Source organism: Macaca fascicularis, chromosome 5, assembly GCF_037993035.2.
Source record: "Macaca fascicularis isolate 582-1 chromosome 5, T2T-MFA8v1.1".
Taxonomy (NCBI): Eukaryota; Metazoa; Chordata; class Mammalia; order Primates; family Cercopithecidae; genus Macaca; species Macaca fascicularis.
The window spans coordinates 126,943,764-126,959,063 of NC_088379.1; the positions used below are offsets into that span (position 1 = coordinate 126,943,764).

The 15,300-nt window shown below is 36.3% G+C and overlaps 1 protein-coding gene across 6 annotated transcripts in view; it reads right to left on the reverse strand.

Annotated features, from left to right (window-relative positions):
- The window catches only part of BBS7 (Bardet-Biedl syndrome 7), a 54,634-nt gene extending 42,644 nt beyond the window's left edge, over window positions 1-11,990 (reverse strand). For 4 of the 6 annotated variants that reach the window (XR_012435049.1, XM_005555838.4, XM_074040392.1 and 1 more), the window contains exons 1-5: window positions 11,796-11,990; window positions 9,493-9,558; window positions 4,412-4,474; window positions 2,703-2,878; window positions 195-381 (exon numbers count right to left, since the gene is read on the reverse strand). Coding sequence is in view for 2 of the 6 variants with exons in the window: in XM_005555838.4 (XP_005555895.1) it covers window positions 195-381; window positions 2,703-2,878; window positions 4,412-4,474; window positions 9,493-9,558; window positions 11,796-11,831 (528 nt within the window). In the remaining 4 variants the exon portion in view is untranslated. The remainder of the gene's footprint in view (window positions 1-194; window positions 382-2,702; window positions 2,879-4,411; window positions 4,475-9,492; window positions 9,559-11,795) is intronic. The other 2 variants (XM_074040391.1, XM_074040390.1) reach the window with 1 other exon arrangement.
- Window positions 11,991-15,300: the final 3,310 nt, after the last annotated feature.

Here is a 15,300-nt window from a genome sequence, read left to right on the forward strand (position 1 = left end):
AAAAACTTAAAAAAGAACACATTTGACTCAAGTTAAAAAAATTAATGTGTCAAATTATTTAAAAATTGTTTCCATATATTTATATAAGCACTTAAAACAGTAACCACTATAGTTATTTATCTCAAGTACATAATGTTCATCAATATTCTCTCACATAAATTATAAAAAATTAGAAAAATACAAATAACAGCAACCTGTAAAACTCTGAGCACTCTGTCCTGGCAGGCCAATACAGGTGTGATACGAGATAATCTTTCCACTGGAAGGCAGATAACATCATTGATTTTATCCCCAGAAAGGTAATAATGTTGGTCTTTGCAGTCACAATAATGGTTATAGATGTAACTTGCACTGAGAAAGAGGTCTGAGCCAGATATGTGCCTGAGAACATTAAAATAGTAATTTTTAAAAATAAGCACAGGTACTGAATTTTTTTCAGAGATAAAAACAGAACAATTTATAGTTTACTAACATTTTATTATAGACTTAGAGAACACAGTTTTTAAAACTTTCTCCTACTTAATTTCTAGTGTTTTTGGTATAACACTGTTTTTGATTTTGAAAGCTGAAAATGAGGATGTTAAGGCCTCAGCCTTCCCAATAAAACTGAGCTCAGAAAAATGGAAAACAAAGACAAGATAATGATAATTTAACTGTCTATATCCAAAGGCAATTAATACGTCAAAAAATGACTTCTTTGTGTACTATGTGCCAAGCACTATCTTAAGTGATTTTTATGTATTAGATCAATTAATCATCATAACTCTATAAAATAGGGACCATTATTATTCCTTTTTACAGGTGAATAATAAAATGTTAAATAACTTGCCTAATGGCATCTAATTATTAAGTAGTAGATTAGACTGCAACTCAGTTTTTTGCTCTAGAGTTAGCTTTCTTACCAGCACACTAATTTGCCTGAAAAAATCTATTTTAAGTGACTCTACCTCAAACTAAATGATAAACAGCAGAAAAAAAATGATTTCATTAGAACTTTATCTTGAAAAGAGAAATGAAAACAAGTTCATTTCAAATTACACTTAACAAAATTTAGTCAATAGTCATAACTATGTTCTAATTCTTAGACTGAATCAAGTTTTCACTTGGGTGAGCTAAAATGGCTTGACAAAAATTTATATGTAAGTGTGATATATTTTTCACTTCTAGATTGTTATTACCATATTTATCATAAAGAGGATAATTTTATTTGAATGTTTCATGTATTCCTCTACCTCCAAGTTCTATTTAAAATTTTTTACATTAAAATTATTATCTAAAGAGCTTATCCTATAATAATCCTCCCTGATTTTCTCTTCTTCAGTTATTAAGTGGCCTCACTTTGTGGCTCTGCATATCATTGAATAGTCCTCTTACTATTTTTATCAACTTCATGAAATTCTGTTTTTCAAAATTTTAAATTCCATTTTGAAACCAATCTGTATTATATTTGCATTATATTGGCCAAAGTACTATTTAGCAATCACTATTGCTGACATGAGTGGGGATACATGGCGGCATTAAGCAGGAAAGGATGTGTAGTGACTAATGTTAAGTGGTCAGTTTCCTTACTGAGTATCTTCAAGTTATAACTTTTGTTTTCCTATAAAACCTTACAAATGTGGGGATTCAGACAATCAATTTTCAAAACTTGAGTAAAGAACTTTTCTATCCCATCTTTGCCACTCTAGTAAAAACATTTAAAAAACCATTTAAAGAGACTATTACTGAGAAACTCCGTATCTTTCTCACACTACTATCCATATACCTGTCCGAATGTAGTTATGCTATTAACACATTACTTTTAGTATTTCACAATTATCATTGGCCATGTCTATATACAAGTGTATTTCAAAAGTGTTACTATTCTTGTTAAACCATTTGAAATTACATATTTCCACTTACCATTGTTTGTTATCTAATTTCACCAAGCCAACATTTTACATCTCAAACATCAGGAGATATGCTGTGCATTATACAAAACTCTGGGCTGAATCAGTTGTTTCTAGCCTAAGAGTCTGACTGATTATATAACTTGGCTGCACTAGATTCAAAGGAAGAACTTAAAAAATAAAAACAAAACCTACTCCAGGTTATTCTGATTCAGTAGGTATGAGGTGGGACAAGGAATTAAGTGTCCCAAGGGATTCTTCTAAGTAGCAAATTTAAGAAACAGTGAATTAGATGAATTTTAAAGCCCTTTTCAGCTCCCTGTGATTCAAAAACTAAAATCTGAATTGCAAAATTTCACATCAGGAAGCCATTTAGGGAGCTATATTTCACTTAGAGTCTTACCTGATATACCTGAAATTATACCCTATTGGTAATCACTAACTTTGACAGTCAGCCTTTTAACATAGCGATGCTACCTGAAAACCAGAACTAGCAAAAAGAGCCAAGGAACATAAAGCTAAATATCTAGAGATTTATTTTCCATTTTTTCCCATACCTTGATAATGAATCAAAACTGAACCAAGTAGTCAAAAATGATTGTATAAATACTATGAAGTTCTTTAAAACAAAATTTCAACAACCAATTTCATATTGATTGTAGGTCAAATTTAGTTTCTGACTAATAAAATACCTTTAGTTAATTTTATTTTCCAGAACGCCTATTAAGATATGATATTTAATCAGTTGCCTTACATCTATCCAAAATATTATAAATAAGTATGTAAAAATACAAAAAGGAACAATAGACATACATAGCTTTAATGCTTTCAGTGAGGTTTGTTTCAAAAGAGAGGAACTGTTTTCCTCTTTTTGTGAAGGCTCTAATCTCAGATGCTGCAGCAATAAAAATTTTCTCCTGAGGTGTGTTAAGAACCCCTCCTAGTTCCAGTCTTGCAATCTTCGGCCCCGGTAAAGTCTTGAACACTGCCTGAAAAAAATCATTCATGAAAAAAGTACATAAATTACTTCATTGTGAGCATTTTTTCCTTTACAATACAAAATGTTAAGATGTTAAATTTGCAAAATATTACAGTTCCACTATATAGAAATAATTTTAGATAATAATCTGTATACTTTAGTAGCTCTTCAGGTTTTTTGCTGTACTCAACTTTTAAATATATATTCCCACACATATTTGCATGTCATTGAAATCTAAATCCTTGCAATTCAAAGTACAGTTCACTAAGCAGCAATGTTAGCATCACTAAATTGATTTAAAATGCAGATCAAATGAATGAGAATCTGTATTTTAACAAGATTCCCCAGCAAGTTCCTATGCATATTGAAGTTTTAGAGGCACTGGCTGAAACAATACTCCTATGAACAGGGAAGTCCATTTGGCAAATTATTTAATGAGGTCCAATGAACATGTTTTTACACTTCAATCATCTTTTAAAACTAATCTTTCCTGGTTTCTTTACAATTTTTATAAATTTTAATAGTAAAGGACTATAGAATTTACTGAAAATGTGAATGTATGACTTAATACCTATAATCATATATCTATTTAACTGAAAACAATATTCATTTCATTAATTTTTTCATGGTTATTTTCCATTTTATTATTTGCACCAGCTTTTTCTCCTCCACTTCCTCCCCGTGACTTTATATACAGAGAATAAGATATCTGGGAGAATATGAATAATGGAAACACTGAGTTTCTGGTAGTTTTTATTCTCTTCATCTCTTGGAAATTCCATATAGTATATAATGAATACCAGAATCCACATCTCAGACTCATCATTCTAAATTTCTAATTATGACCTATAAATATGATAATGTAACAGTAATAACTTCCTTGATTAGGTTAAATTAAGTGGCAAAGGTTGTAGGTTAGTTGCTTCCATGATTACATTATGCTACATAAGATTCTTTCTTAGCAGACTAGAGAAATTTCCTGCTGGCTTTGAAGAATTAGATTACCATGTTGTGAGAAGGACTGTGAGAGGACCACACAGCAAGAAATTGTAGAGACCTCAAAGAACTGAGAGCAAAAAAAAGAAATTTACAGATATTAATAAAGTGGGGACCTCAGTCCTGTAATAGCAAGGAACTGAATTCTGCAAACAACCACATGAGCCTGGAATAAGACCCCACACTCCAGAAAGGAACACAGCTCAGCTGACACCTAAATTGCAGCTGTGTGAAACCTTGAGCACAAACTCCTGTGCTACAGAAACTGTTAGATAATAAATGTGTGTTGTGTTAAGGCCCTAAATTTGAGGTAATATATTACACAGCGTAGAAAAGTAACCCACAACCACAGGATGCCAAAGGTGCCTTACAACTAGCTAGCAAATGACTTTTGTGCTGCCTGCAGACTCATACCTCACATTAACTACTTCCCTCAGAACCCATTTTCCATTATCTGCATTTTAGGAAATTTTTAACCTAGTATATTCAATAAATAGTGCATTCTGTTTTAGAGAACTATTTTTCCCCTTCACAAAGCTATACTTACTCCTGCTTCTCCTTTCTTCATGCCAAAGCACATAACTACCCCATCATGATCCCCAATAACCACCTGTAATAGATGGAAGAGAATCTAAAATTACTATTGTTAATATTATGACCTAATAATTATATACAGGGAAAGCAAGATTCTTAATTTATAAATATTGACTTAATAGAGAACAGAAAATCTAGGAAAGACACCCCCACAAAAAATAATCCTCAAAAGAACAAGAGCCAAAAGAGAAGGATATGGAGAGTCATTAGAAAAGTAATTGGCCATAGATTTTGTTCCTATAAAGTTAATAGGACAACACAAATATGGTTGTTGTTTTTTTTTTTCAACTTTTATTGTAGGTTCTAGGAGTCCACATGCAGGCTGTTATGAAGGTATACTTCCGGACAATGGATTATGGTCAGAAATGCCTACAAAGTAATTTTTTTTTTCATAACTGGAGCATAAGAACATTTTAAGATTAACTTTTAAAACAGATTATCAAATAAAGTTGTGAGTGACATATTTAATAATTTTAAACACCTTTTTTAAAAGTAAAATTTTAATGTATGAAAATGTACACAAAATATTATAATGGATTATCATGTGCCCATCACCTAGTTTCAACAATTACTAACATGTAGACAATGAATTATTTTGAAATTAAGGATAGAGGGACATTTTAACACTTCTTCCTCAAAAGGAGATATCAAACAACCTTGGACCAGTTCCAGTCCATGGCCTGTTGGGTGCCAGGCCACACAGCAAGAGGTAAGCAGCGGGAAAGCAATCATTTACAGACTGAGCTCCGCCTCCTGTCAAATTGGCAGCGTCATCAGAGTCTCATAGAAGCACAAACCCTATTGTGAACTGCGCATGGCTGTATGCTCCTTAGGAGAATCTAACTAATTCCTGATGATCTGAGGTAGAACACAGTATCATCACAAAACAATCCCAGCCCGATTGGTGGAAAAACTGTCTTCCACGAAACTGGTTCCTGGTGCTAAAAAAGTTTGGGAGCTCTGGTTTAAGAAACTACTAATCAAGTTTAGGCATAGTATCAAATAGAAAGAGTCACAATCATCTGAAAAAGTTATTTAAATACCCCTCCTTATTTCCAACTATGTATCTGTGTCAGCTGATTTTCTTCAAATATTTCAACCAAAACAACATAGCACGAGATTGAATGCAGTAAACAAATATGAAAATCTATGTGTGTATGCTTATGCCAGACATTAACCAAGTTGCAAAAAGTATAACATAATGATACTATACTCACTAAATTCTTTTTTGTTTTGAAAAATAATTATTTTTCATAAAGACGTGTTATATAAACATGTAATGAGTTAATTTTTTAATAAAAGAGTTTAAGCATTTCTTAGTCTTCATTTTAATACAGTAAGTATTGATACATACAACTTACATTAAAAAATGTTCTTTGGGATCCTCAATCATTTAATTGTGTAAAGGGGTGCTGAGACCAAAAAGTTTGAGAAGTGCTAATCTAGGAGACTTAATACAATAAATGACAATCAGAAATCTGTTGGTTTATCTTTTTCATTTTATTCATTTAATTTTATTTTTAAATTGACAACAATTGTACATATTTGTGGGGTACATAGCAATGTTTCAATACGTATAACATATACTGATCACATTGGGATAATTAGCATATCCATCATCTAAAATACTGATCACTTCTCTGTGTTGGGATCAGTCAATATCTTCTTTTTAGCTATTTGAAACTATATATTGTTAACTATAGTCATCCTATAGTGGTATAGACTACTTGAGCTTATTTTTCCTATCTAGCTATTTTATATCCTTTAATAAATGCCTCCCTATCCCTTCCTTCCCTCTACCCTTTGCAGCCTCTAGTATTCTCTGTCCTACTTTTTACTTTAATGTGACCAAATTGTTTTAGCTTCCACATATTAAGGAGAACATGTGGTGTTCAACTTTCTGTTCCTGGTTTATTTCACTTAACATAATGTCCTCCAGTTCCATCTATGTTATTGCAAATGACAGGATTTCATTCTCTCGCTCTTTTTTTTTTTTTTTTTTTTGAGACAGAGCTTTGCCCTTGTCGCCCAGGCTGGAGTGCAATGGCACCATCTCGGCTCACTGCAACCTCTACCTCCAGGGTTCAAGCGATTCTCCCACGTCAGTCCCCCAAGTAGCTGGAATTACAGATGTCTGCCACCATGCCTGGCTAATTTTTGTATTTTTAATACAGATGGGGTTTCACCATGTTGGCCAGGCTGGTCTCCAACTGCTGACCTCAGGTGATCCGCCCGCCTCCGCCTCCCAAAGTGCTGGGATTACAGGCATGAGTCATCGTGCCTGGTCAGGATTTCATTATTTTTTTTTTGCTTAATAATATTTCATTGTGTATGTATACCACATTTTTTAATACATTCATCTGTTGTTAAACACCCAGGCTGATTCCGTATCTTGGCTATTGTGAACAATGCTGCAATAAAACATGGGGGTGCAGTTGTCTCTTTGATATAATGATTTCCTTTGGGTAAATTCACAGTATTGGGGTTGCTAGACCATATAGTAGCCCTATTTGTAGTTTTTGAAAAATCCTACATACTGTTTTCTATAGTGGAGGTACTATCCCACCAACGGCACAGAACAGTTTCCTTTCTCCACATTCTTGCTAGTATTTGTTGTTTTTTGTTTTTTTGTTTTCTTGTTTTTTTGATAACAGCCATTCTAACTGGGGTAAGATGATACTTCATTGTGGTTTGATTTGCATTTTCCTGATGATTAATGATAAGTATTTTTTCCTATTTTTTTGTCATTTGTATGTATTCTTTTGAGAAATGTCTGTTTAGATCATTTGCCCACTTTTTAATCAGATTGCTTGTTTGTTTGCTATTGGTATGTTTGAGTTCCTTGTATATTCTGGATATTAATTCCTTGTTGGATGAGTAGTTTGCAAATATTTTAAATCCCATTCTATAGGTTGTCTTTTCACTCTTGTTGTTTCCTTTCCTGTGTAGAAGCTTTTTGGTTTGATATGATCCCATTTGTTTATTTTTGCTTTTGTTGTTTGTGCTTTTGAGGTCTTATTCATTAAATATTTCCCCAGACCAATGTCCTAAAGCATTAACATTTAGGTCTTTTTTTGTTTTTTGTTTTGTTTTGTTTTTTTGAGATGGAGTCTTGCTCTCCCAAGTAGCTGGGATTACAGGTGCCTGCCACAACGACCAGCTAATTTTCTGTATTTCTAGTAGAGATGGGGCTTCATCATGTTGGCCAGGTTGGTCTCGAACTCCTGACTTCAAGTAATCCACAAGCCTCGGCCTCCCAAATTGCAGGAATTACAGGTGTGAGCCACCATACCTGGCCACATTTAGGTCTTTGATCCATTTTGTGTTCATTTTTATATGGGGTGAGAGGGTGAGAGGTGGAAGTCTTGGTTTCATCCTTCTGCATATGAATATACAGTTTTCCCAGCACCATTTATTGAAGAGGCTGTCCTTTCCCCAGAGGGTGTTCTTGGCTCTTTTGTCAAAAATCAGTTGGTTGTAGATATGGATTAATTTATGAGTTCTCTATTCTGTTTTATGTTCTCTGTGTCTCTCTGTTTTTATGCCAGTATTATGCTGTTTTGGTTACTACAGCTTTGTAGTATATTTTGAGATCTAGTAGTATAATGCCCCAGCTTTGTTCTTTTTACTCAGGATTGCTTTGACCATTTGGGGTCTTTGTGGTTCCTTTTTTAAGATTTTTTTTCTTTCTGTGAAGAATGACATTGGTATTTTGATAGAGATTGCATTGAATTGTAGATTGCTTTGGGTGGTATTGTCATTTTAACAATATTAATTCTTCCAATCCATGAACATGGGATGTTTTTCCATTTGTTTGTATCCTCTTTAATTTCCTTCATCAGTGTTTTATAGTTTTCCTTGTAGAGGTCTTTCATTTCCTTGGTTAATTTATTACTACGTATTTTATCTTTTATCTATTATAATTGGGACTGAGTTCTTGATTTCTTTTTCAGCTAGTTTGTGGTGTATAAAAACACCACTAATTTCTGTATATTAATTTTGTATCCTGCAACTTTACTGAATTCATTTGTCAGTTCTAAAAATTTTTTGGTACAGTCTTTAGGTTTTTCTTTCTTTTTTTTTGAGACAGAGTCTTGCTCTGTTGCCCAGGCTGGAGTGCAGTGGTGCGATCTCGGCTCACTGAAAGCTCCACCTCCTGGGTTCACACCATTCTCCTGCCTCAGCCTGCCGAGTAGCTGGGACTACAGGCGCCTGCCACCATGCCCGGCTTTTTTTTTTCATTTTTATTTTTTATTTTTTTTTAGTAGAGACAGGGTTTCACTGTGTTGGCCAGGATAGTCTCGATCTCCTGACCTCACGATCTGCTCGCCTCGGCCTCCCAAAGTGCTGGGATTACAGGCGTGAGCCACCGTGCCCAGCTGAGTCTTTAGGTTTTTCTATATATAGGATCATGTCATCTGTAAACAGAGATAATTTGATTCTCCTTTCCAATCTGGATACACTTTATTTCTTTTTCTTGTATAATTGCTCTGGCTAGGATTTCTAGTACTATGTGTAATTGTTGATTCATCTTGCTAAAATGTTTATATATCAGGATAAAGTATTTTTTGCAGTTTTAAAATACTTGGCTAGTCTACTAAGAAACTGTAATTGTTTTGTGGAAATCATAGGATCAATATTTCTTTAAACATAATCAGTGTTGTTAAGTACAAAGTTTAACATCAAAATATTTAATTACTTTAAAATATGAGAAAGTTTAAAGAGAACATTTTCTTGATATCTTATTCTGCTTTATATTTCTTTTTTCATACATCTGATACACAGAAAAATGGAGTATGGTTTTTAAGTTTGCCTACACTATTTACTAATGGTATGTAATAATTTTAATGTCCAAGAAAATTATTGTCTATAAATGTCCCTTGGTATTCCAATTTCTGTTCAAATTAAAAAAAAAATCATTTCCATTTTAACATTAGCATTTTAAAGAGAATAACTTAATAATAAAGAAGGAAATAGGAGCCTCTCCTCTGTCAGTACTAGCGAATAGTGGAGAAATCAGAATCTATACAGCACCTTTTGTGTAGCTCTGTGTCTTGAGGCAGGAAGTAGCTTCATAGTCTTCTGAGATGTTACTCCCACCTAAAGAAAAACACCAGGTGCTTAGTGAATTTAATTTGAAGTTATTACAGAGATTAAAAGGATCAGCAGATATAGGTTATAGTGAACCTTTTTGTTAAACTGAAATTAGTGATATAACTATTATCAGTAATTAACTTATTTTCTAATGAGATATGTCATATTAGTCAGAATACATATACAAAACAACCAAAATAGTAAAATTTATCCTAATGCCAAGCCAAAAATAGTTGTGTAAGATGACTGTCAAGATGCTTTATTTAAAAATATCTCTAGAAGCCTTCTTTTCCAACTGCATACAGTTGTTGAGCAAAGTGATTCAAGAACTTTGAAAATAGATTATAGTTATTAGAAATGCAACGTAAGACCACATGCAGTGGCTCATGCCTGTAATCTCAGCACTTTGGGAGGCTGAGGTTGGAGGATCACTTAAGTCCAGGTGTTCAACACCATCCAGGCAACACAGGAGACTCTGTCTCTACAAAAAATAAAAAATTAGCTAGGCATGGTGGTGCATGCCTGTAGGCCCAACTACCTGGAAGGCTGAGGCAGGAGGATAACTTGAGTCCAGGAATTTGAGGCTTTGGTGAGTCATGATCATGCCACTGTACTCCAGACTGGCTGGGTGACAGAACAAGACCCTGTCTCAAAAACAACAACAACAACAACAACAACATAGATTTCTGCTAAAATAACAAACATGATGATGGCCATAATATCCAATCTAACGAGTGAAGATTATTTTACAAAAAAATACAGAGGATGAAAGCAGCAGGGAACTGTCACTGCTGGTGTATAGTTAGGAGAAGAGGATGGGACCAATGGGAGAGAAATTGGTGAAAACAACACATCATGACAAAACTTTCATATAGTATAAATGACTTTATTCTGAATTCCAGAAAATTGTATTAAAGTCATCTGTTTAGATTTGTATTTCTGAAACATCAATCTAGCAAGTGATGTGAAGGATGGCTTGGAGGGAGATGAAGCTGGTGTTCAGGAGCCCAATTTGGAGGTTATTTCAATTATTCAAGCAAGAGAAGATGAGAACTCAAATGAGGGTAATAGAGATGAAAGACACGGGGCAGATTCAAGAGATATTTGGGAGTTAAAAGCAGCAAGATGTGGTGAACAGTTGGATATGGAAGATATTAAGGTGGGAAGTACATAGCATAAACCCCTAGAAAATTCACTGGGCAAACATTTGTACCATTAGCTGAAATGAGATGGCCTAAAAATATGGTGAGGAATTGGGGTAGAGAGAATTTTAGGTCTGAAAGAAATTCTGAAAGGCAATGTGGTGTAAAAAAAAAAACACCAGTTCTGGAGTCCGAGACTTTGATTCAAATAGCAAATCCCTAATTTTTAGCTACTAAGCAAATTACTTACCTTCTTTAACCCCTTAGATCCTCATTTATAATATTGTCTACTTTGCAAATTCTTATGAGGATTAAATATGTTGGTAGGTACGCTAAATTCTTAGAATAAGCTAGATGCACATTAAACTGTTTTCATGGCTTTTTTTCCCCCTTCTGTCTGTCACCCTGGGTAGAGTGCAGTTCCATGATGTCGGCGCACTGCAGCCTGCCTCCCGAGTTCAAGCGATTCTCCTGCCTTAACCTCCCGAGTACCTGGGATTACAGGCGCCCGCCACCACGCCGGGCTAATTTTTGTATTTTTTGTAGAGACGAGGTTTAACTGTGTTGGCCAGGCTGGTCTCGAACTGCTGACCTTAGGTGATCCGCCCGCCTCGGCCTCCCAAAGTGCTGGGATAACAGGCGTGAGCCACCGCCCCCGGCCCAGTTTTCATTGCTTTTACTATGATCTGCCTGGTGCGGTCCAGCTCACAGTAAGAAACAAGCGCCTGGTGCTTCGGCGAACGATACGGGTGGAGATGGAGATTGAGGATTAGAGGCCCTCAGGCAGCCACGGCTAGGGAGGAGGAGAAGGGCCCTGGGGGGAATCCGGGATCAGACCGTGTCAGCATTTTCAAAGCATCCTCAGGAACCGGCAGGAGCCAGCACCGTGGGGGCTTGCGCCGCTTTTCCCCGGTCCCCTCGGACCGTCACAGACAAGAGGGAGCTGCCCAAAGGCGGGGTACTGAGAGGTCGGCACCCAGCCCGGCTCCTTCGCCTCCGCACCAGCTCCTGGAGACCCAGACTTTCGGCAGTGGAAGGAAGGAATCCTCTCTGGGAGCTGGGCTTGCCCAGCTCGGTGCCCGCCCCATCCCTTGGGTTTACCTGTAGATAATCCATTCGGTTTAAAATCGGATCCATGATGACAAAGCGGAGGGGCTAAGCAGCGCCGGACAAGAACAGGAGGGACAGAGACTGCCGGCCCGCAGGCCTCCGACCCAGTCTGAAAGCCGCCCGCGCCCCCTCAGAATCCAGCTCCAGCTACCGCGCCCACTTCCTGGGCTGCAAAGGCCGGGCGACAGGGCAGTGGCGTCCTGCGTGACGTCAGTACGCTGCTGCGAGGGGCTCCTGGATGAATATGAAGGCCCGTCCCTTTTCCGAAGCACCGCCCACTGATAGCGTGTTCCAATCAGAGGCGGAGAGGAACTAAGGGCGCGAGGTCTGGGAGACTCAGACATGGCGGTTTCCACAGAGACCCCAGACGCAGCCTTGGCTCCACCCTCACCGCGGCCCAGGTCTAATACTGGACTTCTTTCCTCATCGCTGTAGAGAAAACTAGTTAAGCCTGCTAGATTCTGACCGATTTCACTCTGACATTGGAAAGGGTCCCGCGAAGAATTAGGTTCCACCGTTATAGGTGTTAGCTTAAAGCAGCGGTTCTCAGACTTTTGGCCTTAGGACTGCTTTACAAAACTCTTAAAAAACCGTTGAGGACCACAAAGCCATTTGCTTTTTGTGGGTTTTCTCTCATTTTTATTTATTTATTTTTTATTTCAATAGTTTTGGGTGTACTGGTGGGTTTTGGTTACATGGATGAACTCTTGAGTGGCGAATTCCGAGATTTTAGTGTACCCGTCACCCACCAGTGTACACTGTACCCAATATGTAGTCTTTTTATCCCTCACCCCGCTCCCAATCTCCTCCCCACCTGGAGTCCCCAGAATCCATTACATCACTCTGTATGTCTTTGCCTCCTCGTAACTTAATCCCACTTATACGTGAGAACATGCAGTATTTGGTTTTCTATTCCTAAGTTACTTCACTTAGAATAATGGCCTCCAGCTCCATCCAAGTTGCTGCCAAAAGATATTATTTCGTTCCTTTTTATGGCTGAGTAGTATTCAATGGTGTATATATATACCACATTTTTTTAATCCACTCATTAGTCAATGGACACTTAGGTTGGTTCCATATCTTTGCAATTGCGAATTATGCTGCTACAAACATGCATGTATATGTGTCTTTTTCCTTTGGGTAGATACCCAGTAGTGGGATTGCTGGATTGAATGGTAGCTCCACCTTTATTTATTTATGGAAGCTTTATACTGTTTTCCATAGTGGTGGTATTAATTTACATCCCCCAAGCAGTGCAAAAGTGTTCCCTTTTCACCATATCCACGCCAACATATACTGTTTTCTAATTTTTTTTTTTTTTTAGACAGAGTCTTGCTCTTGTCCCCCAGGCTGGAGTGCAACAGCACTATCTAGGATCACTGCAACTTCCGGCTCCCGGGTTTAAGTGATTCTCCTGCCTCAGCCTCCCGAGTAGCTGGGATTACAGGTGCCCGCCACCACGCCTGGCTAATTTTTGTATTTTTAGTAGAGACAGAGTATTGCCATGTTGCCCTGGTTGGTCTCAAACTCCTGACCTCGTGATCTGCCCGCCTCATGGCCATTCTTGCAGGAGTAAGGTGGTATCTCACTGTGGTTTTAATTTGCATTTCCCTGGTGATTTAGTGATGTTGAGCATTTTTTCATGTTTGTTGGCGATTTGTATATCTTCTTTTGAAAAATGTCCTTTGCCCACTTTTTGATGGGATTGGTTTTTTCTAACTGATTTGAGTTCCTTATAGATTCTAGATACAAGTCCTTTATCAGATGCACAGTTTGAAAATATTTTATTTTACTCTATGGACTGTTTAGTGATTATTTCTTTTGCTGTGCATAAGCTTTTTAGTTTAATTAGGTCCCATTTATTTATTTTTGTTTTTGTTGCATTTGGCTAATGTCCAAAAGAGTTTTTCCAATGTTATCTTCTAAAATTTTTGTGGTTTCAGGTCTTAGATTTAAGTCTTTGATTCATCTTGAGTTGATTTTTGTATAAGGTGAGAGATGGGAAGCCAGTTTCATTCTTCTACATGTGGCTAAACCAGTTTTCCCAGCACCATTTATTGAATAGGGTGCCCTTTTCCCAATTTACGTTTTTGTATGCTTTGTCGAAGATCAGTTGACTATAAGTACTTGGCTTTATTTCTGGGTTCTCTATCTGTTCCATTGGCCTATGTGTCTACTTTTTTTTTTTTTTTTTTTTTTTTTTTTACCAGTACCATGCTGTTTTGGTAACTAGCCTTGCAGTATAATTTGAAGTCTGATAACGTGATGCCTCCAGATTTGTTCTTTTTGCTTATTATTACTTTGGCTATTCAGGCGCTTTTTTGGTTCCATATGAATTTTAGAACTTTTTTTTTAGTTCTGTGAAAAATAGTAATGATATTTTGATGGGAATTACACTGAATCTGTAGATTGCTTTGGAAAGTATGAAGACCATTTGTTTATATGAGTTTACCTATTGATTTTAACCATATTAGACATTAGAACTGAAAGCAATTAGTGTTTTTTAAAAACCTATGACAAATATCTTAATTAAAAATATTTTCCAAAATCAAAAAATAAAATGAAATAACTGGTACTGTGTGCAAATCTATTTTCTGTCCATTTTAATAGTAGACAGGAGGAGCTTCAAATCTGCTACTGCATTCAATCTATTGTTATATGTTGTTTTTGTTCATGTGTATGAAGAAAATTTCGTCCAAACTCAACAAGTGGTAGTTTTTTGAAAGGTTAGTTGCAATGTGAAATGTGACTTCGTTACATAACATCAAAAAATCCCATCTGTTAGTACTACCATGGATCTCATCAGTAAAGTCCCGAGTATGGGAGATCTGTCAAACTTAGAATGGCGAATACATATTTTCCAAAATTCAAATTTGTGCTTGAAAGTTTGAAATTTACGCATTGGCAACAAATGTCGATTGTTTTCCTTGAACTGATAGGTTCCCTTCTTGAATTCACAAGAAAGTAAATGCCAAATATCTAAGTCTGAATAATCATAATTTGTCAGTAATTCCTTCAAATAAAAATAGTGTCCCATGAAAAAAGCAGCAAGTTCAGCTAGCAGCTCAATCCCACAAGTGCTTTTCCTTGAGCCAGCTAATGTACTTCAGTATTCAGTAGAAGGATTTTATACATACTTCTTATGTCATCACATAGAACATTTAAAAAGACATATTCAAGAGTTAAGATGTAATAAATGAGGGCTGAATCAGAAGAAAGAAAAAAGGAAAAAAGATAATATTAACAATGTTGCTGCTTCGTAAAGGACATTTTTATATGAAATGGTTTTTGTTTCCTATCAGTGCATGGCATGTAGAATATGGTGTCTACTAGTACGGTTTGGAGCCACTATTTTGATTTATGCTTAAGCACTAGCAGTATTAACCACCATTGTTTTGGTACCATCATCGCAAATGTCAGCAGAGTGAAATGGCAAATCACATCTTAGTATTATGAAAATAGTTTCAAAATTGCAGACAGCTGTGAAAAGGCCTCA